The sequence below is a fragment of the Caloenas nicobarica genome, chromosome 4 (assembly GCF_036013445.1).
Source record: "Caloenas nicobarica isolate bCalNic1 chromosome 4, bCalNic1.hap1, whole genome shotgun sequence".
Taxonomy (NCBI): domain Eukaryota; kingdom Metazoa; phylum Chordata; class Aves; order Columbiformes; family Columbidae; genus Caloenas; species Caloenas nicobarica.
The window spans coordinates 6,636,291-6,663,376 of record NC_088248.1 but is presented as its reverse complement, the minus strand read 5'-3'; the positions used below and the strand labels follow the sequence as shown (position 1 = coordinate 6,663,376).

Sequence of the window (27,086 nt, the reverse complement as noted above, 5' to 3'; positions counted from 1 at the left end):
CTAAGCGTATGTCATCTTCCCGAGATAATTAGATGGTACATATCCTTTCTGACCTTTTGCTTCTGCTAGCCACCATTCTTTATTGCCCCTCAGGTCAGAAAACCGAAGTATCCTAACCTTCTGGTACTCCTGAAGACTGAGTTCTTGATCATTTCTTGCTTGAAATGCATAAACAGCATAGAAGGTCTGAAAAAGGAAAGCCACAAAACCCAACATCTGAATTCAGAAATGTAGTCACATCATACTCTGTCGTTGTGCATTAGTATGAATTCTATATACAGAAAAATTGTAATAATGTATACAAACTACTGCATAACTGTATGGTCTGTAATTGCTAGACAGACTACAATGACCAGGGCCAACATAAAAAGTAAAATTGAAGGATCTAGGGAATTCTGCTTGGGGGGGAACAAACCAAGCTCCAAGTCCTCATCACTTTACTGCGCTAGTAAGGTTTTCAGCTCACACCAAGTGCCTGTTTCTGTCACACCAAGCGGCCTTGGACTGGACAGAGATTTTTCCAGCAACATTTCCTCAGGGAGAATCACCTTTCCTAAAGCTCCTGTACTGAAATGTGGTATTCAGGTCAGTTCTGTGCCTTGCTGATCAGCAATGCCACATCTTTCTCATCAACAGTAAGTGGAAAATCTCCCAAACTGAGTTATTTTGCAGGTTCCCATTTCATAGGAGAACCCTGAGGTGTCATACGTGGGGCTGGATAATTCAATGGTGTGTTTTCTGTGAGACAGGACTGCGACTCACAGTTTGCCTGGTCATCTTTTCCTACCTCATAGCTATCTAGGAAAGACAAAGAGCAGAGGATAATGAGTTCCCATGTCATACTGACAGATTAGTGCATCTTTTACAGTGTAAAAGGAAACCATTTAAATTATAAGCAGTATAGCCCTAGATCTGAAGCACGAAAAACAAGAAGACAGGCACAGTGTGTACTATACTTACATGCTGATCATCCATATCCTGAAAAACATCAGTCCCTGTGCCATTAGTTGTGGGGTTTTCACACAAGTGAAGAGATGAGCTGCTGTCACTCTTCTTGTACCCTGGACTTCTTGTGTTGCTGTCAGCGGAGGGCCGTGAAGAGACAAAGAGGCTGATATTATCAAAATCGTCATCACCGAAGCCATTTTCTGCCATGTCCTTCTGCACTTTGGCTGGATTGTAAGGCCTCAGGAAGGAGGAATACACGTACCCTTTATGGACTAGACACCAGAATAAAAAGAGAGAAATTAAACAGGAAAATACTGCTAAAACCATTTCAAAACCAACCATGTTATGCAGTTGTCAGTATGACAGAGGCAAACAGATGGGGCCAGAGTGAAAAGAAATCAATATCCCAAAGGGAAGCTGCTGTTGGGGTGTTTGTGTAGAGAACTTACTCCCTGTGTCAACAAGCCATCTGCTTGTACTTCCGAAGGGGTCCTTCTGCTCCACAGCAGCCACCAGTTCTCCTTCATGCAAATCAATATCAAATTCCTGTGTGGCGTTGCACTTGCGCTTAGCTTGGTATAGCAATTCTGTGCCGTATGTAGACAATAGCTTGGACCTATGGCTTTCTGTTTGATGTGGGGATTTGAGCTGAAAAGCAAAAAAAGCATTCATTGGGAATGATGCGGAGGCTGTTTCTAGAGCAACACGGATGCATAAAAACCAGCATGGGCTGCATGTGGCAACTGACCCAACACTTTTACATACAGGTCAAGGAGTTACTTACACAGCTCTATGTAGCCAAATCTCCTTTGCATATGCAGCAAGGACCTGTCCAACTACTATGTTAATAGGTGGACAATAAAGGGCAGATTTTAAAGAAATGTAGGAATTTCACTAATTAAACATTTCTGTCTGCTGCTCTCAAAGAGCCTGTGTTCACTATGTGAGCTGTCACTTGCGTAGTTGTTTTTCCATAGCAATGATCTTTGAATTCATATGTAGTACCACCAAAAAAACCTCATAATCCAGAAATCGGCTGAGGTGTGCTAAGGTCACATATAAACTAGATTTTCTCAGTCTTTTGCTGTGGGAGTGTATGTGTGTATATGTGTGTAAACACTAGTACACACAACCACAGCGGAGAGAGAAACAAAATGTTCTGAATTAGAAGACTGAGACACACTGTAAGAGTATTTAACAAAAGTGATCAAAGTTTACATATACAGCCTTAGACTTAACATGTGCTTAAAGACCTAAGGATAATCAGAGATAATTTCAAGTGGATTTTTGAGATAATAACATGAAAAGAGAGTGAAAAATCTTCAGAAGTTACCAGTCAACAGAACAGCTTCGTTCCAATAACCGAATTCACAACCCCAATGAAGAGAACAAGCCCAAACCTCTAGGTGGCATAAAAATGGATTTGTTTCAAAAGATTTGTGATCAAAAGACGATGCTTCATACATGATTTGGTTGTATGGTACTCACTGGAGAAGGGACAGGTTTCTTTTTATCCCAGCTCAATTTTCTCTCAATAAAGGTTGCACTGCTGTTTTCTTTTACAAAATTCAGCTTGTGAACCTTCTCCATCAACTGATTCTGCACTTCACAGATGCTTGAGGAAGACAGCTGCAAACACAAAGGTGGGTTAGATCTCATAAACAAAATAGTAAGGAGATTTGAGAGTGCAGATTTGATTTAATGGGCTGAATGCTAGGAGTCAGGAAATCTGACAAGTTATTGCTATTTTCTGTAGAGCCCTTATTGTGCTAGGTACGAGTTGGAAAGAAAGGTCCTTGCTTAAAGAAAGTTTGTAGTGATTGCTATTAGGTTTAAAACATTGCAAGTTAAATAATTGAAAAATATTCTAAACAGTGATGAAAATGATCAGCCTTGCACTCAGGCTACTCAGCCACTTGCTTTCACATACAAATGTGCATTTCAGGAGCTATCAGAGTGGCCAATGTGCTGTTTATAGGCTCGGAGCAGCTTACCGTACAGCCGTGTGTTTGCAACCGGGTGCTGCCACCAGGTTGAAAATAGTTGGCTAAGCTGAAGATTTGTGGTGTTTGAGGAAGTGCTTTTGGTCTATGCCTAACCCCGAACGTATTTGCTGATGTAAATAGGAAATTTTTTTAAAGTAATTTTGTAGGCAGAACCTCATAGAGAACAATATTTGATACAACAGCTTTCGAAACATGTAATGGTCAAATTACAGCAATGCAATTTCTTTGTGCAAGAAAAGCCTTCATTTTCCCATTAAACGGCTCAGCTCTATGTTTCAATCCTGACCTTTCTTTCTTAATTTTTCATCTGCCCCTGACAATGAAATGCTGTGTTCAAGCCTTGATGGAAAAGAACACTCCAGAATTGCCTGGATCCAATGGGTTTCCTATATAGCATCTTGTTCCAGTTCAGGTGAGTGGATTTGGAGGTGTGGAAGGCATTGTTCTCAGGGGGGGTTCAATTCCTCTAAACAAAAGTACAACAAAACTGAAACACTGCCTGATTTTCATACAAATTCAGAATAATTTCTCAACTTCAATCTTCAGGTAATTATCACAGTGCCCAGAAAGAGTAGAGTGGGCTGGAGGAGTTCATGCCCTTCTGTGTAGCTCAGGCGTCTTTGGTATCTTTGGCTCAATAAAGCTGTTCTTTACTGGCCTAGAGATGTCAGCAGGAGCTTCTGCAGCATATTTGGTTTCAAAATCAACTTGCTTTTGATAGAAATTATTTAATCAGATCTCCTAACCTGTCTATCTTTTGCAGTCATCTGTGACTCCGCAGATCTAGCAGTAACAGGAGTGTTCATGTACTTTCTTAGAATTTCTTTTCCTGCGTTTTCTGGGCTACTCTGAGTAGACGCTAAGAAACAAAGACTAAAATGCTAGCAGCTGCCTCCTTTTTGCTTTACTGTAATGTTCTTGCCATTACTATCTCTGGAACAGCTGCTTTAGGATCATTCTCAGTTAAAAGTCCAGGCCTGCCAAAAATTAGGTTCAGAACTTCACCTTTGCTGAGCCTGTGAGGAAAAAAGAAACCCCTAAACCTGACTATGCTCCGCAGAACAAACGAAATCAGTGTAGCTTGCAGGTGTGTCCACTACATAAGCATAGCGAAATCACACAGAAAGAAAAAAGACAAAGGCAGAGCTGCATCTGTTTCTAAGGTACTTACTGGAACAGGCACCACCACAGCAGAATGTGATTGAAGTGCTGCAGACATAATATTCCTGAGGAGGGTGATGAAGAAATACAAGCAGTTCAACACAATCTTTTTGGCCACTCTGTTGAATACCTGAAGTTCTTCCACTAGCTGTGCATTTAGAGCCTCATACTCTTTCTTTGCCAGGTCCAGCTCTTCTCCTGTTGACCTCTGAAGGCAGCTGTTGTAGTCCAACAACTTGTCATAGCGCTTCTGGATGAGCTTCTGTGGGCCTGGAAACAAGGCTTGTAGTGCTGAGAGAGGAGTCAAAACAAGCTTGTCCAGCTGAGCCATCTGGAAAGGTATAAACCAGACCTGCTTACCACTTTATTCACGCCATTCTTCAGACCCAGGTTAAGCCTGATGGCAGCCTGTCAAGCAACCTGTTAATTACTCTTCCCAAAGCGTTGCTGTCAAGTGGAGTCCAGCATGAGCTAGAGTGGTCCAATAAAACTGGGATTTCTATAACTGGAAGGACCATGCCCATATCCAGTCTAGAGGCAATGAGGTCTGGTTAAATAGCAGTATTGCAGACTTGAATGCTAACAAAGCACTTTGTTTTGTTTTATTTTGTTCTGGAAACAGTTGTAACTCAATTCCTGTTTAAGCAAACACAAACCATCACTTGATTTGATTAAATTATGTTATGCTTGTCGGTTTTATCTCTAGTAACCAACAGAATTAGACACCTGGTAAAAAAAGCAAAGTCTTTCTCAGACTTTTCCATTAGTCTCTAATTGTCTCAAGGGATTAATATTGCATGAAATATAATTTATTTTTGTAAGTCATTTGTTCAAACACATCAGAGGCTTGTAGCGAGTGAAACTCATCAGCGTACTAAAGCTCTTGGACATTCTATGTGATTTAAGTTGTTGGGCTGAATGTGAGAATAAAAGAGCAGCTGTCCCTCCACCCTCTGTAACACATTGCAGTAGAGGACACATCCATTGTAGCACCAGAATTGCTCTCCCAAGGCCAAGATGATGTGCAGTGGGTAGATAGTTCTTACTTTGTTTACCCCTGAAAACAACTGGGCTGTGTTTAGGGAACCAGTTTTTCCACATTGCTAGACCTGATTTCTGGAAGAGGCTATTGTGGAGTTCTGCCCTAAAATTTTCCTTAGAACATAATGAGGGAGGAAGGTATTCATTACTGACAAATGCACAAAGGAAAAAAAAAATTAACCTGAGCCCATTATCTCTATTGATAATACCCTTTCAGGAAAATGTGAAGAACACTATGGGTTGTTCAGTGAGAACATCTACTCATCATGCAACGTCAGCACTAAAGTTTTTTTTTAAAAGAACTTAGGATGGAGAATCCTTGTGATCTTATAAATCTGAGACACAGAAGTAAATAGATAATAAGTAGAAATAAACATGGTTAATAACAATGTCCACAGTTAAAACAAATAATATTGGGGGTTTTTTTAAAATTACATAGACCTTCAGAATAGCTGGGTCATGAGCCAATAGGAGTTGCAATTTTTTTTCTGAAAAAGTTTTCTGTTTCATCTTTTGTGGAATTGCTTCTACTTTTCTTTGATGTTTCTGAAGATGAGGCATCTTCCAGACTGGACACACTCACCACTGCAATGACAGAGGGGCACTCTTCTGCACCTCATGCACTCATCCATTGTAAAGACATTGAAAATATCTTTCTGATTATTGAGGTTAATTTTTGAGATTCTTCTTAAATGCAGAAACGTCAAAGGAAAGGAAATACATCTTACTTCCCTGTCATTATCTGGGAGGATGTGGTCTATCAAAGATCCTTCTGTTTCTTGGCAGACTCTGTTTTCAATGTTTGGAAAGGATTAAATGGCTACATTTTAGTCAGCACAAGCATAGGAAAGTATAAGAAAACCTCCACCTCTGAATTTTTCCAGCTTGAGCAGCTGTTTGGAGAAGCAGCCTACCCCATTTGGAAGAGACATTTTAGTCTATCTTAGTAGAGCCAGGCATTATAGTTCATTTGGACCCTGAAAGCAAGAGACTAGTTGAAAAACTTTTCTTTTAACTGCTTTTTAATTCTTATGAGCTATATCCAGATTTTTCATGGTTTCCTTATATGAGGATAGTAATTTACCTGAAAAGGTAATAAAGCTGAGATTTTCACAGATCTGTGATTCCAGGAGCTAATAGTTCATGAGCACAACAAAGATCACAGAAGTCACTCTAAAACCACAAGTATTGGTAACAAAATTAGCAAAGCAAAGATCTGCTGCTCTCGGTTGAAGCTCAAGTGAAACGTGCAAATTTAGCACAAATATTTTAGTTTAAACCCAGAATTTACCTTGAGAAATTTTCTTTAGCTCGTCTAGGAAAAGCACAGTGCACTTACACTGAATTTTATCTTATTTCTTACAGAAACTCAACCAAATAACCCACTCATCTTTCCCAACGGATTCCCACTTCTTTTTCTCTCTTTTCTGTCCTGAGTATTCCTCACGCACACCTGTTTCCGCACACATACAAGTAGCTGTGTAACACTGGATAAAGCATAAACTTACAAGGTCTTCACAGGGATTTGCAGTGTTGTTCTGTTTTTTCAAACATTCGTCAACGTCATCTTTGTCTTGCAAGATTTCCTGAAGCCCAATTATATCCTGTGCAGCCAGATGTATGGAATCCTAAATGAGAAGATGGTAGCAAGATGAAACTTTATAACTATTTGTTTTAAAATACTGCATTCAGTCATGCAGATACTGCAGTAATACTGAAATAGAACTATTTTCCATGTCTGGTACCTGCGCAGTTTCCAGCCGTTGTGGGACTGTTTACTGTGAAAACATTTTCCTGTGCTTGGTATATTTTCAATTTGCACTATTTAAGAGCGAAGTTGTTAATGTTCAGCTGAAAAAATTATGCCCTCTCAAACAACCTTCACGTCTGTTTTGGGCAAACTTATGCTCTGAGGGGCCTCGTGCATCTACTGTGTTGTGAGTTGTCCAGAAGAGGGAAAAGCTGGCAAGTTACAAGCCAACCCACATCTTCAGAGAGGAGGATTAAAGCAAAGACATTTACAGCACCTGAGCACCCTGTACATCTAACGCCAGCCCTCAACACAACCTAGCAACAGGATGAAGGAAGGAGCCCTCACATCCAAAAGATATGTTTTAGGACATTTTAATTCATGTGGCTGCAACTCAGTTCTTCCATGTTTAATGAGAAGCAGCTGGTGATGCACTGCAGCAGATGTGCATGACCCAAATGACAGCTTCACACAGTGACTGAAAGTAATAACTGTGCCACCAGACACCACCTTCTTTTCTGCACTGCACCCGTGGGTCTGCATGCAAACAACTTGTGTAAGGGGAAAAATGCAGAAGTGTGGCATTCAAAACTTCTTTGCCATGGGCTCAGTAATGCAGGAACACCACAGCTCATTTATTTAATACTATGATGTAGACAGGCCTGCTTATAAATAAAGTGGTGTTCCCTAACCAGTGGCAGATACATGAGTTACACCGGTTACAGACATGGTTTGTGGCCACAGATTTCAAAAAAGCCTGTACCTACCTGTAGCTGTTGCGAGGAGAGTGAAATGTTCTTCACACACGATTTCAGAGTCTTCTCTAAACTTTGAAACAACTTTTCTTCCTTATTAAAAGTTTGATCTTTTACCTAAAATAGATGTTTGTGCTGTTATTTCAGCAGCCTGAAAGATCCTCGTTAATGAAAAAGACGCCCAGAGCACTTCTGGAAAAAATCCCAAACCTTCCCTGCACTCCTCCCTTTGAAAACAGAACAGATCGGCCTCTAATTCTCCCAAGATCCAGTTTAAATCCAAGAAAAGTCAAAGGCACGGGGCAACATGCCAGAGAATTTAATTTTTAGTCTTTGTGGAAGCGGGGAGTTGCTTTATTACAAGCACGCCCACGTGTGCCAATGAAACTCTTCATTTTCGGTATGCTGTTGCTCCGTTTGAGGAAACAATAGTGAAAATTGTAAGATATTTTTCCATCATGGCATTACTTCCCCAGGTGCTATTTTGTGGGTGATGGGGAGATTTCCCCCAGGCTGGCTGCAGGTGGAGCTGTTACCTGCTAGAAACCTCAGCAGCTGGAAATAGGCTTGGACTTCTTAATGCTAGCTGAAAAAAAACCAAACCTGAAAATACATTTATTTCTGCCTACCTTTTACTTGAGAAATTTGAGAAATCTCAAGTCTCCTTTTCAGTGGTCTTGCTGTAAGGGTCACGGCATGTTTCAGAGATGTGAACTAGAGAACTTTCTTAGTCTAATCAAGCAGGAGAGAGAGCTGAATCTTTAATATATGTATCCTGGTTCTTAAAATGCTTCTTAAACAAAACAAACAAACAAACAAACCACCCAAAACAACAGAAAACAGAAGCTTCAACAGAAAAAAAAAATCACATCTCCTCTTAATCAGATTTAATTCCCTGTTTTTTCTCGACTTTATAGCCTTGCCAGTGACCCATTCAGAATACAAAAATTTCCACTGTACAAATAAATGAACAGAAGAAAAAAAATGGAGGCAGTTTGCATCAGAGAAAGGGGGAAACCACTGATTAAAAAAAAAAAAAAAAACCACAGGAAAAAAGACTCAATATCTTGTAAAGTCACATCTAGAAAGGCAAGTGACCTTCTATAATCAGCCATCTAATGCAGTGAGGTGCACTGCGTGTCATTTTCAAGGTCAGTTGTAATTGATTGAGATTTAGATTTAAGCTTTCCTGAAAATGTTTATCCTGCTAGGTTTTGAATTACAACGTCAAAATTATGAAGGAGTGGGGGGTTTTTTGCCACCTGACACCCATCAGATTTATCACAGGGTTCTTTGCCTCTGGCAGTTTTGACGGTTCCTGGTCCTTACACATGTAGAGGCAAACCCCATGGACTTTCCTAATCAGAAGTATTGATCATCTTCCTTGGTAGATTCAGAACCTGAATGTTATAATGCGGAGCAAGACGGATTGAACGTTTTCTCAGCACCAACAACAACTATTGCTAGTCTATTGGCAAAAAGCTGATCTCAGGCTGAGTTTCACAAAACTACCAGTCGCTTCCTCTTGGCTGAAGATCAGAAGTCTGAGAAACGCAGATAAAAAAGAAAAAGGTGGAGAACGCATTACGTTATTTTCTGTTTCAATCACAAAGATCTTTCCTGCCTTCTGTGACAGTCAGAAAATGACTTTATAAACGATGCAGAAAAAAAAGCAACACCACAAGCTCCATATCCAAAATGTTTTTAAAAAAACACCCAGTGCAACAGCAGAACTGAAGCTGTCAAGCAAATCTGCATTTGGATCAGTAAGTACCTGAGGTTCTCCCCCCGTCAGTATTTTCAGGTGGCTGGTGACCCTCTTGGATTTCTTGCTAATGGAGTGGATATTCAGTCGGGAAAACTTTTCTTTAAGGGTTTCATCATCATCATTCCTCTTATACTTCAGCACTGCAGACAGAGAATTTCATGACACTAATAATCTGTATTCACAGGGCTTTTCACAGGGATGGGCACACAGATATGAAACCATTTGAGAGCAGACAGTTTGATGTCACTTGCTGTAATCCTGTGTGAAAATGCTTGAGATGATGAAAACCCTGTTATCAACACTAGCCTTGGGAAGAGTGAAGTTAGGGCTTCAACGTGGCAAATCTATAAGAAATGTTGCTATCACAGCATCTTAATTATTATCAGTGTTTGCAACTGCATTGCGGACAATAAACATGGATATAGCAAGAATTCTTTCATCATTTTCGTATTTCTGGAGTTACCAGTCAGATAACTGGCTGGCTGAGGACAAGTGACCTCAAGGCATCTGTTACCTTCTTGAAACCCAGAGTATTACACAACGTGGGTAGCACCAGCCAAAAACTGTTGTAGTGATATGACTGGAGTTGAAACTTCTCTTGTAATTGCCAGCCCAAACCTACAAAGACGGAGAATTTTTTGTGCCTTTTTCTTACCTAAATCTTTCCTCCTTTTAAGTTCATTGATGTTCACATTAATATTTTTCATAGCAAAAAGGGCATTTTCTAGTGCCTTGTGGTCAGGGTGAGAAGCAGGAGTTGAATTCAAGAGTTCGCAGAGTAACAAGGGATATTTCATCACCCGTTGTACTGGTTTGATCATCAGAGATCCCATGTCCGTTAGATTGGGCTTTCCTCTGTAATTTATACAAAAACAATGTCACATAAGGATAAACTCCCTGAAGACAAAAAACTTATTATTTTTGTCTAGCGATTGAAGCTGCTGCCTTTTATATCCTTCAGTTGAGCTTTCAACTACAGAAAATTTCAAAACCAGAGCAGTGCTTTGCACTGAGTCATAGAAGCGCAATTACCACTTAAGTCAAAAAATAAGATACATCTGTCAGGGAACACAGGCTGTTGTAAACAAACCCCTCCTTTCACCCCCTCAATGAGAAACACACGCCAGGTCTGAGTTTTCTGTATTTTCAGCAGTCTGCGAGACTATTGCTCAGACATCATCTCTGAAACAGTCCCACTCAGTCTGAGGGTGCGTGTGGTACAACTTACACACCACAACACCCAGGAAGGGAGATGTAGGTGGAAGAACAAAAAACAGGAAGTCTGAGAAACACATGAGTGGGGACATTACATCTTGCTTTGGCCCCTCAGGCTTAAAACTGTAATATCTCTGCTGCAAGTAACTGGGATGCCCGTTCACGGCTGCATTGCTTCTCACAATGTTTCTCAACTCACTATAGCGACTTTTAAGCTTTACTGTCTTTTACCTGTGGGTTTTCTTTGCTGGCTGCCAGTAAGTTATTTCTAACAATGCCTGAGGTTCCAAAGGGTACCAGATCTGGCCTGGGGAAATGCTGAACAGAATGTTCACCCAGGCTTGATCCAAGCTGCTGGAAGTCACCTCACACCAAGGCAGGAGCCTGCGGTGGCAGAAGGATGAGGGTAGGAAAGCCACAGCTTCCCCTGCAGGCACAGGGATGCTCTGCAGCTCCAGGCTTGCTCCTTTGCTCACACTCTCTAGGCTTGAAGAGGAGAGGCTGTATAGTTTGCAGGCCGTCACAACAGCCTGGGAGAAAACAGGGACCAAGCCACATGTGCCTTCATTACCTTCCACGTGGATGGTAGAAACATGGGGTCTCGCTGGAGCAGGTAACACCATGTGGCCAAGCTCTAGAGCCAGGGTCAGTCATTACTGAGGGTCCAGCAGCCTGGTAGACATGCCTTGTGTCTCCTCATTACAGCACGTTCCTGAGCAAACCAGACAACGCTCTAGCACCATTGCTGGTATGAACTACCTGTGACTCCCAGACCTCCCCTTTGCAACTGAGCATGAGCTGGTGGTAACAGAGTGAAGGGCAGTAAAGTAGAGCAAGTATTGTCAGGTTTGCATGCCCAACAAGGCTGCTTTGGAGGTGAAAAGCTTGTTTGAGGTTAACCATGTGTGAGAGTCTGTCCGAAGAACAGTTTCTGCCTGAACGTCGCCATCAGGGACTTGGAGAACAGAATGGACTGAAAGAACTGGACAATGATTTGGAGAGAGGCCTGAAGCAAGGAATTGTGTTGTGCAGGTCTCTCCGACCCAGGGACAATAACTGCTGTCCAGAAGATGGATTTTCACCTGCTGCCTGAGCCAAACTTGCCCCCCACCTCCTCCCTGTAACAAAGGCCAACGAAGAAGAGCATGCGCAGAGGCTCGTCAAGGGTCTTGAGGTCACCCAGCGGACCGGTAAGAGACCCCTGAACCGAGGCAGCGCAGGCGCAGACGGGCTCTGGCAAGCGAAGTGGGGACCCTTTGGGCCCGCGCAGTTAAGCCTGGATTGCGCAATAAAGGCAGAGATTGGCCTCGACCTACGGGACTGGGGGGAGGTGAAGAAGCATAAAAGACAATTCCTGACGGGACATCATGGAGATCTCCCCACTGGAGGATCCTGAACCACGACGGAGGACCGGCAGGACTCTCGTCACAGGACCTGAGACCAGAGGGACGCCTTTGGAGCTCGTTCGGTGGTAAACCCAGCCTCATTTTCCGCCTTTTCTTTTTACCTTTCCCTTTTCCTCTACTCTCTTTCTATCACGTGCCGCTTTACGGGCAAATTAATAAAGCAACACTGCTTGATTGAATTATAACCCCTTGGCATTTTTGGTTGCCTTAATTTTGCGCCTTGAGATCAAGGTAAACGAACCATCACGAGTCCATCACCGAATGGACCGTGACACCATGCAAGAGTTAATGCTAGGCAAAGAAGGATTCCTGCATATGGAAAGGTGGAATCACACAATGTTGAAGGAAAGCACAGAAAACAGGGAACAGCCACTAGGTTTTGCAGGCTGACATCTATTGTTTTGTGCAGCAGGAAGAGTAAAAAAAAAAAAAGGCTTTCATTCCCACTTTTATATGTGTAAAAAGTACAAGAGCCAATCCTTACTGCTGACTAATTAACTAACAATTTGAATGCCTTTGAGAAGAGACATCTGCATATTTAAACCATCTCTCTCACACAGGCATTATCTGGAAAAAAAGTTCTGCATGAAAAAAATTAACAGTAGATGCCTTTTAAGGCTTCTTGATGTCCCCAAACCTTCTCATCATTTCAATCCCCCTCATTTCCCCTGTATCCTACATTAAATATAGAGAGCTATTTTCCCTTCTTTTAGCTTCTGGCAGCAATGATGAAAAAAAAAATCTTAAATTGTTATTGTTTTCTCTGAAAAGCCCCATGAATGCAAATCTCTAAAAGCTGCCTCATGAATGGAAAAATCTTCAAGTGTCTTCTTTTTATATAGTTGCACTTTGGACAGCTGCCCAAGTGATAAACAGCCCTCTGTTCGCCTATCTGCATGACACAGTCTTGCAATATGGTTCAAGAGATAGTAGGTTTGTTATAAGATAATGACTCCCTGGGGCACTAAACGCCACAAAGTTCAACTCATCTCATTCTCCCCAGCAAGATGAGCTGACGATAGCCCCTCTTCATGGCTGAGTCCTGTTTACAATGCACCCCATTGGCAGGACATGGCCTTGCCATACAACTGTAACAGGCGAATAACAGCTTGTGACATCTATTATGCAGAAAATGGAGTTGATAATTCATTTGTGATGCTACTTCAGCCTTCCCTCCCATGTTATTGTGAATTTAGCAAGTATTCTATGTCATATGTAGCTGTACTAATCTCACCCCTAATTATTACCATAGCACCACAGTAAATGCAGCTCAGTTAACTGTAGTGAGTTTCACAGTATATCCTTCCTCTCTCCTCCCAACAAAACAAAGTCACAAAGGCAGAAAGATTCCCACCTCTTTAAAAAACACATAGCGGTAAACTGTGCAAAGACAGGTGATTCAGGATTTAATTTCATTTGCTCTCATTACCCAGCACCTGGGTCCAGTGGCAAACACAACAATGAATGTGGTACAGCAGGACTGAGGCTGGTGGCATGTTCAGCTCGGCAGTTTTGAAATGTTCCATGGGCATCATAGGCTGCAGCACGACTTAAAGTCTCGGGCTTTGTGGTTTACTGTGCACCAGTTCATTTTAGAACAAGACATGCAGGGCAAATAATTCACTGTGCCTTAAGACCCTCATGCAAACCCAGGGAATTCACTGAGGCTGCACAGTTGTTAAGCCAAGCAGAATTTAACCTATTGAGCTGCTAGCAAAGGGCAGCACTGTCTGGTATTTATGTAATTGTTTTCTTGATCACGCTTGAATGAAAAGCAATCTCAGAGCAGCAACATCACAGACCCTTTGGGGTGACTTACACCATATTTTCTGGTTCAACGTTAACCAGATTTTTGGGTGCAGTCCTGCCCAAGGGTTGGTGAGACTCCGCAGCCTCTAAGCAGAGTTGCAGGTGATGGCATTTCTGAGTGCCCCCTCGGTCAGCTGGGAAGGCAAATGCCACCACACTGGGCAAGGTAACGAAGCTCAGCGAGAGCACTGTAGCTAAACCTGGCTCATTGTACTCCACACAGCTTTATAAGAGCCAGTTTAAACTCAGAAAGTGAGGTGTATCCTACACTGTTTGAAGGAGAAAATGGGGTGTTCATTTCTGATTCAGTTACGCAAGGCAGAGCTGCCAGTATTGCGCTATTTCTATATGTGTTGCTGTCTCACAGGATCTTATTGTGGCTCTCTGGGTACTTTGCTCCTCCTTGGGAGACAGGAGTATACAAGAATGTCCCTTACCAAAACAAAATGCAGAAAAACTATTTCCTAATATTGACTAAAGCTTGAAAACCCCAGCTGTAGAATTTCAACATGCAAATCCTTCAAAGTCTATTTTACACTGATCTTATTTATGACCTGCGATAGACTGACGGATTAATGAATTCTCTGGCTTCACAGGTGTTCCTCACCTACCGATATAGACCACACTTGCTCCTCTTTTCTCTCTTAACGTTGCTGTCTGGGGTTGCAATCATTTTCTTCAGTTCAGCTAACCCCTCCTCTGACCTCTCCCTGCAGGTAACTTCAGGAGATGCTGCATTTCAATGATCCCAGCCTGCTGGATGTCCGGAAACCACCGCCGTGAAAAACTCTCCTCTATAGCTTTTCAAAGATGTCACATTTGGCACAGAAGTCCCTTAACCACAATTTATTGGTGGCTGGGTGAGTATTCTGGCAAAGTGTTGCAATGAGCTTGCTCTTTTCTGATGTTCTTCCAGCCACTGTCACAGGGAAGATCCTAAGGTGGACTTCTCATACAGGGCTACCAAAGAGGTCATCGCCTCAGAAATAGCTTTACCTGTGAACCTAATGTGTGTTGTAGCAGGTCTACAGAAGCCTATGCAAAATTATTTCAGAGCGTCTGCATTTCAAAGACCACATAGCTTCATCAACCACAAGTTTTGAAAGATACTGCAAAGCTAGTGCAGTGGTAATTAGAAAACTAGACAGGCTTAGGGAAATTAAAACAGAGAGTCTTTATCATGTGTGTCCTGGAAAAATCTATGTGTTATACTGACACAAAAGGCTTGTGTTCTTAAAATTTCCCCATCTACAATTTTAAGCATACTGAAGATAAAGATATTTTAAAGATTATTTTACATGTAAGAAAGGCATAGTACTTACTCTTCCTCGTATATCTTTCTGCAAAACAGAAGAAAACAAAACATATATTAGACTCCTCCTAAAAGGATTTATACAGATCAGGGGCCAGATTCCCAGGTTCACTTCAGTGACACAGAGCAGCTGTAACTGGCCAGTTAACTTAGGTTTATGGCTGCTATGTGTCAGCAGAACTGCACAAAACAGCCAGAGGGTACCAGTGAATCTGGCCCTATATCTTTTTGAAAGGATGGCCCCAAATGAGAAAGGATTGTCAGAAACGTGGCTTTGGCTATAAGACCCAGCTCTGTCCTAACATTGTTAGAGAAGGAAGTTTGGGTCGCTGTGCTAACAATGGTAAGTAACATCAAGTCCTTAATACAAAAAGTAAAATTAAACCTGTCATTCTTACACTCTACATACATTCTTATCTACTTTCTTTAAATAGAAATGTATTTCTAAATGAGAAATAATACACTTCAGCCTTTTAAGATATAGAATCAATGAAGCTGTTAAGTGTTTTGTAGGCTACACATCAACTGAAACCTCTTCAGAGTGGTGTTGATACATACACTGAAAGCAGCAGGGATGTACAATTGTAGTTTGGAAACATTCAAACCTATGCATATAATATTTTCCTTGTGGTATGAATTCGCTCAAATGCAAGGGAACCAAAATGTCACTCCCTCTCTGGGTTAGGCTTTCCTGACATCACATCATCAGTCACTGCTTCCTGACTGCCTGCACTCTTATCTCCTTGCCCACCGGTGCCTCACTGAGCATCTGGAAGCTGGTGCTTTCATTGCCTCTGTACTGTCAGCACTTTGCATGCTTATGATGTCCCTCTGCCCCTGCAACAGTTGACCAAGCTACTTCAGGCTGAAAGCAGAGCAGGTAGTTGCCAGCATCCTTTCATTTTTACCAGCTGCATTTCCTTGGCTAAGCTAGCAAACAACATCCCCAGTTTGCATAATCGCTGCTGAAACACAGGACTCTACAGAATTTGGATTTACACATGTCTCCAGGGCAGACACCTACATTTTGGGATGGAATTTTTCCTCTTCAGTCAACAGCAGGAACAGGAATCTCAGCATGGCTAATTAAGTCTGATTTGTCTGTGCAGATGTGCAGAGTGCCACTCTCAAATTGCTCCTGATATAGAAGTTGTTTTTCACATGGGAGATGTTACTCAGCTGAAGAACAGAAGCCCCTAGTAAGGTGGGCCCATTTCAATTTTTTAAAAAAATTGAACAATAGTGTTTCCAAGGGGAAAAAAAAATTATTTAAGTAAACATTTTCAAGTAGTCATCGCCAGCCCCTGCATTTATTGTGTCTCACAATGGAAAACAGCCTATACCTTATTTGGTAAAAATGCTGCATAATTTTCTTCCCAGAAGTATTCTCCAATCAGTAGCAACAGGTTTACGTGACCACAGCTCTGGTTTTGAGTGTGCTCTTTCTGGGCCTTTAATGTTTGAATTGGCGGCAATCTGTAGGCACCGGGGAAAATCTCAACGTAGTAAACATGCACCAGTGTTTTTTTCGTTGGTTCCCGTTTAAAGGCTGACCAGGAAAGAACAAGACAAAACAAGGCTTCATTGTGGGGAAGGTTTTGTCACTTCCTGCTAGCAAAGGCTACAATGGCTCAGCAGAAAATAACCTTTCTCTTCACAAATCCCAGCTGTGATGGTAGAACAGGGGCTCCTCTTGCTGGTTCTGGAATTCAAGTGGCAGCATCCACCCTAGGATGTACGTAGACACTATCTTTTATCTTTATTTCCTTCCATGTCCCTTGCCTTAGCAGCAGGGATGAACGGACGACAGAAGTGGCTTCTCTTGATCAGCTTGAAAAAAATATTGTAGGCATCAGCAACTAGAACATCCCTTTAGGGGAGATATTTGGCCATCCATTAGCCTGAAAGCCTGAGTTTATAAGAAAATCTATTTTTTTTAACTTCCAGGGTAACTAAAGGCTAAGTACCCTGCACATATAGCTTGTTGTGTACTTAATAACTGAAGGTGTTGCACAAAATAAGCCTTATTTTCAGCATAACCTGTCTCCAAAGTGAACATTTCTCTTTTAATGCTGTTAATATTCTCCTCCACTGTTCTTTCCAGATTTCACTTGGACATACTTCCCACCTCCTAAGTCTTAACACATCTCTGCAGACTGATCACTAACTGGGCTATGGTTGAAATGTGAGTTGCTGATGTACGCTCTATTATTTGTGACAGCTTTACATCTCTCCTATAAGCATGCAGCAATGGGCCTTTCCTGGACCTGGGGCTGGATCTCCCATCTGAAGGGGCAAGGGGATTTATGGGTGGGAAGAGAAGCATTCTCTGTGGAGTAGATGAGCTGGTTCCTGTGACTGGCTGCAGGAAGAAGCCACACTGGAAGAAAGATGGATCTGTTATTCTGCAGCATCCCCAGTTCTCAACACATTTCCGCAAGGGGCTGGCACTGGAGCTGATGGCACAAAGCACCTTCCACTGGTGGGACCTGGCATCTTGGGCACAAAGGACCTTCCACTGGTGGGACCTGGCATCTTGCTCCAACGCTGATCACTCTCAAATACCCCCATTATGAGGGGTCCGGCACCACACAGCTGCTCCAGGTCCCCGAGGCCTTGCAGCGCGGGCCCAGAAACATCAGTGCATGTGAACAGCTTCTCCACACGCTGTTTTAATTCACACAATAGAGTTGCTGAAGATGGGGGCAGCAAGTTTCCTGGGAGCTGGGTAAGGTGTTCCAAATTGCCCATGATATGATGCAGGGTTTTTTTGCCAGTATGGGGCACTGAAGCTAAGGGAAGAGCAACGTTTCTTCTGCTATTTTTGGCCATCTTAGAGAGAAAGAAATCTAATCATGGCCCCTGGCTTGTCATCTTTTCATGAAAGCAGCAGAAGCCAGAGCTCCCAGCAAGCCTCATAAAACTCCAGATTTACAGGGGACCTTTCATCTACATCCATTTAAAATGTTCCCTGCCAGGCAACTGACTGTGGACGGAAATCATCATTTGAAAAGATCTTACTTTAAGGACTGTACACAGTGTCTTAAATGCTGCTTCAGTTCTTCATCCTTTTCATAGGATTCCAGCATGGTGTGTGCATCATCATGGTGATAGCAGTAGATTTTATATGTGTCTTCTAGTGGGCCTTTAATCTGCAAGAACACTTCCCCTGTTAAGGAGAAAAACAAAGCGTGTCAAGCCAGACAACAGCATCTCAGAAGGAGTTTTATTATTCCACCACATTAGCCGTGAGCTAAAAAGGCTGGCTTCCACTTTACTTCCCTTAGAAATGATCTTGCGTGTTTATGTGCATTATTTATTACATGTATTTCTCAGCTGCTCATCTTTGTCATAGCCAGGCACCGTTATATCAGTGTTAATGCACAAAAATTCCCCCAGGAAACGGCATTAAATCTCTACACTCTGCACCCCTTCATACACAACCCCCTAATTCACTGCCCCAGTTAAATGCCCCTTCAGTGGAAACCACACAGGAGAAGCTTAACTGCTAAGGAGAGACCATTTTTGTGTCGTGGACTGGTAGGAGGGGTGAATGTAACCCTGTTAATTTTCCTTTTGACTTTTTTTCCAACTGAATATGAACTTAAATGGGTTATAACAGGAATAATGACTCTAACTTCCATTAGCCATTTCACTTTTATCTGTTTTGCAAAATCCTGGAATGGCAATTGTTATGGCCTAGAATAGAGATTTTTCTTCACATTGACAGAGGAACAACCTCCTCCCCTAATTAAATAAAACTGCCATGGATTACAGCCATTTTTATATAGTATCTAGGTTTATATACAACCAAAGGGGGAAAACATTTCCATTTCCAGTCCTCCACACCACCGTTTTCCCAAAAGAACAGTTCAGAGTTTTAGAGGCACTAAAGTAGTCCTGCACCCATTTCCCATTTCATTCCAGTGCCTAATCCTTTCAGGTGAAAACTCCTGTATTGGTTTCTGTGTATGTAAGAAATATTATCTGAGCGGAGAAGACATGCTTCAGCTCTTCTGCTGAGATATTCACTCGGTTCTTACACCGTTATGTAGTAGCACCCTGATCAGCATCCATGGAAATGCAGATAACAAACAACAGGAATGGTGAAAACTCCTGTCTCAGGCATTTACTGAAAATTACATCTATGTGGCAACCAGTCCAATGTTTTATAAACATTCTGGTTGAGTTATAGTAATGATTATTAAAGTTAAAAGCCGAACACCACACTAATTGGGAGCTCTCTATTCATTCACAGAGTGAGTGCCAAGCTGTCAGGCATCCTGCATGTTTCATCCTGACCGGTGTGGGCTGTTTCATAATACATTGCATTGAACTGCTCCGTCTTAAAGTGAAAAATGATTCAGTTACCACAGTAACACAGCTCCGGGTTTTTTCCCTTAGCAGCGAAGGTTAACTGGGCTTCTAATGCATGTTGGTTCCAAGGTGCGAATAAGGGAACAACAGTGACGGAGCTAAGACCATGAGTTCATTTTAGCTACTGTGAGGCCACAGTCAGAAAAGCACCAGCACACTATAGTTAAATGCTCTTGAGCTGTCTGTAATCTCCGTCTTGTGCTTAATGCTTATGCAGATGGCTACCAACGCGCTTTGCATCCTGACTTTCCTGTGAACTTGCTACACGGGCCTTTATCAGCCACCGGGGTAAGGGGAAACCTTAACAAACTTTCTCTTGATCCTGCTCCCTTGGCACCTGATTCACAACTCTCACGGTTTTCACCAACTTTAAGCGGGGCCCCAAGTGTTTAGCACAGCCCGTACTATGCTAAGCCCTCAACTGAGGTTATGTTTTGAGTAGCAAAAATGCAAGCTGTAGATTTACAGCTTATTTCAGCAGATACTGGAGGCTGGAAATTATCATTCACTTCTCCAGAACGAAAGAGATGAGCAAAATCTGTTCACTGATGTATTGTGCCACGATGACAGATACTTTCATTGATGCTCAGTGATGAGAAAAATTATGTGCTGATTTCACGGATAAGGCCTTTTAAAAGCAGACAGATTTCTTAAGCCTGAAGCCCTTCTTGGTTCTGAGCCACACGAACCGAATCAGATGAGCTTTGGGCATATCACTGCGGGAGCTTGCTTTATGGGCCAAAACCACATGGTATTTCGGCACAGGTTTAAAAATGCTGAGTCTTTTGCACATTCTGACAGACCCAAATCTGCCTGATGCCTCTTCTTAAGTGTGGTGGTCATCAGTCTCAAAGAGAAAATCCAAGGAGGAAGGCTTGAACAACAGAAACAGTTTCTCCCTGTGGCTTTCAGTGGTGCTTCCTGCGTGGACAGCAGTGGGAGAGGGAGAAAGAAGGGGTCTAAAAGCTAATGCCAGGGTAAGGTTACTAAGTTTTCATGTTCCTCTGTATACAGCATCCAGAACAGAGAGCAGAAAAAATACAGGAGAGAACTAGAAAGGTATTTAACCTGAGCGGCGTTTAAGCATCAGAAGACCAAGCACCAGAAAAGATTCATCTATATTAGCACAAAACTGGACAGACGAACTGGATCCTTTTGAGGATGGTAGTTACCAGAAGACACACTCCGAGGGCACATTTTACGCATCCAACCATAAAGGGCTTATCTCAGTCTACAGGAACAGGCTACAGCCATCTGAAGTAAGACCTCTTGACACATGCCGTATGGATACCAGGTCCTTAGCACCAACTGTTTCACTTTACAAGTCTGATCCTATTGGACATTACTACTCATCAAGGTGGACACAGCATAAGGTGCGGAGACCATACACTAAAATATGAGTAACCACATTGTTTTGGTTTCAAACCAGGGGATTAGCAGTTCTCCTCAACCTCACCAGCACTGGGTTGCCTTCCAAAGTAAGATATTTCAATGCAAGATGTTTAAATACCATAAACATGATAGAATATGATGGGAGTGTTAAACAGATTCTCAGCCTGCTTTTTCTATAGACTGGCTTTACCAATTTTTACACCAATTATGAAGATCCTGAAGACAAAATTATCACCTTGCTGCACTTTTGGGGGACGACAAACTTACTAACTTATTGTTTATAGTGATGCAGTTATTCTCCCTGCTTTTGTCTCAGTGTTTGGAAGAACACATCACACCTTACTTGCCATCTTTTTCCCTGCCATAATTTAGCCAACTTTGTGATCCACAGTCCCATACATTTTCATGGTTCTTTGTCTGATTCTGGAGAAATACAACCTAATAGATGGATGAAACTGTTTGTCTTCACTTCTGGATGTGGCAGGGAACTAAAAGGATGATTCTCTTGGCTGTGAGCAAAGCACTTCCTGCTAGAATAGAACATTGCTTGTTAAGGGTATGACTCATCATGATGCACTTTTATTGAAATACCGCCAAACAACACAGTCGCATCAAACTACGTTAAGCTGTTGCCTTGGCAAACCAGATTGAGACGTGCTAGGATTAATACCATTCCCAAGCCTCATATACTTTAATGTCATGTTTCTTAGCCAAACAGCAACTGATAATTTTTACCCCATTATTTGTGAGAAGAGGAGGCCTTTCTATAACATGTTACCTGTTCTTTGTGGTCAGTTTAGGGAAGAAAGAACCTCTCTGACCTCTGAATCATAGCTGCAAGTTTTTTAAGCTAAACTGGCTGACTTTGCACTGAAGCAAGTTAAGAATTCTCACCTGATCCCTTAGGGTGGATCAGGTACTGCCCCTGCTCTGAAGAAGCAGTTAAGGAAGAGCTGGTGAGTGGTAACTTACATCTCTCCAGCTATGCCAGAATGTCAAGTGAATAGATCACAGCCCTAACATTCACGGCCTCACCCGCAGAATGTGTGACTGGTAACATATCCAGGAGCAACCTGTTTGCTGAAAATACCCTGATCCCTACAGACATTCCTGCACAGATTCTCACAAACTTCATAACAACTACAGCTTTCTTGCCTTTACTGACCGTGTCCCTCTTAAGCCTTAACCACCTGTTAGATTAATTGTATTGACAATAGATACACGTTTACAATGCTCGAGGGAGGTGTGATGTGTTTATTATTCCAATCATTTTTAGTGCTTTTCTTGAATGGTACGATTCTGGGTATGCAATATAAGAGCTGGTGTGGGAGCAGAGTTAGGTAGGCAATATCAAACTATGTGAAAAGGGTATTATCAGTATGTGGCATAACCCAGTGCTGCAGTTTTTACTCATGCTAAACTCACTCTCCCCTTTCTCCCTTCCCCTCAACATCCAGATAGATGGAAAAGGAGCATCATGATCATATGAGTACAGTAGAGCAACTGGACAGGTTTCACATGTCATTTTTCCGGTGTCATTATGGACAGCTTGTAGCATGTTAGCCACTGGGAGCGGTACTAGTTAAGTCCGATGAGGGTAGAGGACAGGAGACTGTTCTGTTTATTCTTTCACGTAGCTTTGTAGAACTCAAGAGGACAGTAAACATACCGATTATTTGCATGGGTGGTTCCACATCTGTCGTGGCTTCTTCCAACAATGACAGCAGTTTGGCTGATACTTGATGGACCAATTCAATGTTGCTAAACAAGCCATCCACGTCAAAGCGAGCAATCTAATGGAATACAAATATTAAGTGGCTACTGACGAAGGATAAAGAAGGACATTGTGTATTACAGACCTTCTCTTGCTAAACCCTGAGTATTCAACACTTCAGGAAGTGCCACTTCTGCAAAACCTCATATAAACATCCTCCTTGTGACTTCAAGGACACATATACAGTTTTCAGATTCGTATAATATGATTGACGCACTTAACAAAGGGTATGTTATCAAGTGCTTTTAACCTTATTTTGAACTATCCCTAACCTGAAAGTATTTGCCTAGGAAGGAAATAAATATTATCATCTGAATAAGAAAAGATCCTTAGCTGGCTTTAAAATGTTTGTTTACTTTCCCGCTTAGGAAAAGAATAGTTGACAGTGGGTTTGATTCCCTGATTACCAGTTGCTAACAGCGGCCGCCACATAAACTGAGACCTTGGTGCTTTGGTGCCAGCTACCGGGTACAAAGTCTTCCAGATGGTGGTACCATGTTAAGTTAGTTGTCCTATAAATCCAAAAATACAACTAAGATCATATAATTTCCACTAAAAGAAACACATTTACAATTCTGGGTATTAATATAACCTAAAGAGCTTCCTGCAGATCCTGGGCACAAAACATTGACTTGCGTGAACTGCATCAATTTACACCAACAGAAAATTTGGATCCCTGTCCCTACTCATTTTAAAGCAAGTAAAAAAATTCCAGGAGACATACTTTTCATGCAGTAGTTAGTTATTCCTTGCACAGCAGGGCAATAGTTAATATTCGGGGACAACTGGAGATAGCCAGTGGTAATGTGCCGATACTGAGAACAAAGGCAAGATTGATTTCGACATCCGTAATGATATCCTCTGAGTGTATCTCTATTAGAAATAGAATTGCTGACTTACATAGCAGCTTACCAGATGCCAGGAGGATCAAATTGCATGCCATTGTAACAGAATCAGAAATATACTTTCAGTACTAATGCAGTTAATTTCTTTGTAAGTATTATAGGGGCTAAAACATGTTTTATCCATTTGGAAATATGAAACAGATTCATTGCTAGGTCAATTTTCTAAATGCTATCCTTCTCTAAACACATTACAAACTTTCAGTACAGTAGTTTATCCGCCAACTAGCCTTAAAACCATATAACATTCTTGAAAGCCTTTCAAAAATGCAGAGTTTATTAAATTAAGACAGTTATAATCTCTAAATTGCTTTTCCTGTATACATCTAGCACAGGACTTCCGACCTCTGCTCCAGTACAATGCCTACATAGTATTTGGAACTACGCTGTGCAGGGACACTTAAACACTTTAATACACTGACAAAGGACAGAATTGAAACGTATGTTTTCAGTTGGCTGGAAAAGAGCAAAGGAATACAGCACACTTGTCAAAAATCTCAGCACATTCAACCAGGGACTCCTGTTGCTCAGTGCTGGCCAGGCTGGGGAGGGACTCAGGTGGAGACTACTTCCAAGTAGATAAACAAGTGAGGAGGAAGAAGAAGTCAAGAACTCCTTAAAGCTATGTCAGCAGATGCCAGGTCTTCTGCAAACAGCTTGGAACAAACTCTGACAGAGCTATAAGGAAGAAAAATGGTCCTTAAACAAAACAAGCTTCAGCTGGCCGCAGTGTTTCCCAAAGAGGCAGTGCCAACGTCATCTAAAGACACTTTGGCCCCTGCACCTCTATTTTGTCACCAGTTTCATAAGAAACCCTACACACAGAACATTTGGGTTAAGGTCTGTTTCAAATTGTTTTTATACTGTATTAGCAGCAGACATCATTTGTGCAGCCTCTGTGAATGCTATGTTGCAGGCCACACAAATATGAATCTTTCTCTGAACAACCTCTCCTTCTACTCCCAGCTTTCCGCTGCACAATTTTTCTAACAATTGAAATACTGTTAAGGAAAAGGTGCTCTTTGAAGTCTCAGCTGAAAGGAAAATAGGTATCATTGGCCTAATAAGATCTTTCGCCTGAAAGATAGTTTATGAGCCTTCCTTCTTAAATGTGTAGAATGCAAATTCTTTCTGCGTAGAATGCAAATTCTGAAGTGCTCACTGGGCTGTTAGACATGGTATTTCTCCACAACAGCTGTCTGAAAGGCTGGATAAAGTTATCTGTGCTTGCATTAAGGTTATCTGTGAGCAGAACGTGGGTGAGTGGAGACCCTGACATCACCACCTCACCTCCTCCTCCACCCCCAGCACTCACCTGCTTCTTTCTCAGAGGCTGAATCACTTCCTTGATGCAGAGATCCAGGTCGCTGATATAGTCTTTCTCCGTCTGCATGAGTTCTGCGATGATTTTCAACCTCCTGGCCATCATGCGCCTCCTGACTTGTTCTTCATCCTCCTGCGGTGAAGTGGCAGGGGATGGAGACCCCACTTGAGGGGACATCTTTTCTGTTTAAAAGAGGGAGATTTGTGAGGAGCATCATAACCGCACGTGCTTCCCCAGTTTGCCCTGCGTGACCACAGGGGAACGTAAACAGTGCTTGCTGGAAACTCCAAAATCACCACGTGGAGCAGGAAAAGACGCAAAAGAAATGGCAATCCCAGATCAGACTGAATGTCGTCCCATCTGCCTCCTCTAAAAGCGGACAAGCGTGTGGTGAAGGAAAGAGTCCATTTGGCAGTAAGGGGATAACCCATCACTGGCTCCCCCAGTTTTTGTGTTATTTATGTGGGCAGAAATTTTCCATGGAGCACAGGAGAGTCTGATCCTTGTCACACTGAAATTCAAGGATAGCTGATGCCCTTCTACATCTATAATGATTTGGAGGATGGGAGAAAACATCTTCCTGTGGAAGAAAAAGGCTGTGTTTACCATAAATAAGCTTCACTGGAATAACCTTTGCTCTGTACAATGTAATTTTGCCTCTGTTCATGGAAGGCTGAGGGTCGTAGGTACTCGAAGATAAACTTTTAAATTAAGACAACGTTACAATGATGATGAAACTCATAATTCTGTTTAAAAATACTTATTTGACAGAGGCAAAGGAATTACAGGAAAATATGGGAAAACCTTTAATGATCAATAACAAACATTTATTGGAACAACAAATATCACTGGGATCAAAACATTCTTAACTATTTTTCCACACTTCAGACCTAGAATATCTGATTTGTTCCAAATACATGGAAAAGCAAGCAAGCCTTCTACAGATAGGTAATTCATGTGTGCTACAGGACCTACTTATCTGATGGTCTTGCCTTTTGCTGGTTTGTAAGCCAGCCTGCAGACATCCATGTCAGCTGTACAAAGGGCACCAAATTTTATCTGTGTACACTGACAATCTGTATTTTGCATTAGGGAAAACACACATGGGGGGAAAAAAAAAAGTGAAATATTTCAGAGGATTTTTTCTGCTAGCCACAAGATGGTGCAGAGCACCAAGAAAGATGGACATATCATTACCCTACTCATCTTCGCATTACCCAGGCCGCGCTTTGACAGCACGGGCTTTTATTGCTTAGCGGCCAAGGATGGAAATCTCTGCTGAGGATCAGAACGCTACGCCTTCGTGTCAACTTCTCATAGGGAGCACACTGTATAATGAGGCAATAGCAGGCAGTATCTGATGCTTTGCTTGCTGAGAGCCAATACAGAATATAATGCAGTTTTTTGGATTTATTGTCAAGGCTGAGGTCATGAGCACTCGAGTGAGTGCCAAGCAGCATGCATCTCACCCATACAACACCGGCCGAGGCTGTAGGTGACAACCTGGAGCTGGACTTGTGGGAAAACCGAGCAGCTTTCAGGAGAGAGGGCTTTGAACCACCTTCCGCTGAGAGCTGTGAAATGTTGTAAAACCAATGTATCATCATCTTCAACCCCTTCTACGACTATGCTGGCCACTGGTATTCAGAAAGGACAGGTTTGTTATTGATCCTTCTCCCATCAGGTTTTCTAGTGAGACTGATGTGACCACAGCTTTAGTTTTAAATAGCTGCTTTTGGGACTGCATCTCTGCCTCTGTACTGATAGTTTTAAACAGTGAGGACAAGGAACCCAAACAAACTGGGAAGGAGGGGCTGTTTTTTCAGACTTTTTGTATTTAGATGCACTTTCTCCTTTTGAGTTTTTAACCTTGAAGTGTCTGCATAACACAGGCATGAACATTTTGTCCTCAAGTTTGCACATGGACAATAAAATAGAAACATGATCGGAATGTCTCCCCTCTGCAAGGCTTGGGCTATTGAAAGAATTCCAAGCTGAATTTTGCCCTAGTGAGTCCGTGCTGGTGTGAGCGCACAGAACCAAAGGTGCTGTGTTCTGGAAGAAACAGACTCTGCCCTTATTTTAGTGAGGAGGAGAGCGAAATCGGTACTCACACCACTCCACAGCTCCCTCTGAGCAATTTTCT

General features: G+C 42.1%; 1 protein-coding gene across 1 annotated transcript in view; it reads right to left on the bottom strand.

Annotated features, from left to right (window-relative positions):
• Positions 1–27,086, bottom strand: part of ARHGEF38 (Rho guanine nucleotide exchange factor 38) — a 34,882-nt gene continuing 7,796 nt past the window's right edge. Inside the window, exons 2-14 of the mRNA XM_065634600.1 lie at positions 24,932–25,122; positions 22,610–22,733; positions 18,193–18,340; positions 15,182–15,199; positions 10,085–10,284; positions 9,436–9,569; positions 7,674–7,778; positions 6,665–6,784; positions 4,126–4,446; positions 2,437–2,577; positions 1,398–1,596; positions 961–1,220; positions 1–186 (exon numbers count right to left, since the gene is read on the bottom strand). Of these exons, the coding sequence (XP_065490672.1) occupies positions 1–186; positions 961–1,220; positions 1,398–1,596; positions 2,437–2,577; positions 4,126–4,446; positions 6,665–6,784; positions 7,674–7,778; positions 9,436–9,569; positions 10,085–10,284; positions 15,182–15,199; positions 18,193–18,340; positions 22,610–22,733; positions 24,932–25,122 (2,147 nt within the window). The remainder of the gene's footprint in view (positions 187–960; positions 1,221–1,397; positions 1,597–2,436; positions 2,578–4,125; positions 4,447–6,664; positions 6,785–7,673; positions 7,779–9,435; positions 9,570–10,084; positions 10,285–15,181; positions 15,200–18,192; positions 18,341–22,609; positions 22,734–24,931; positions 25,123–27,086) is intronic.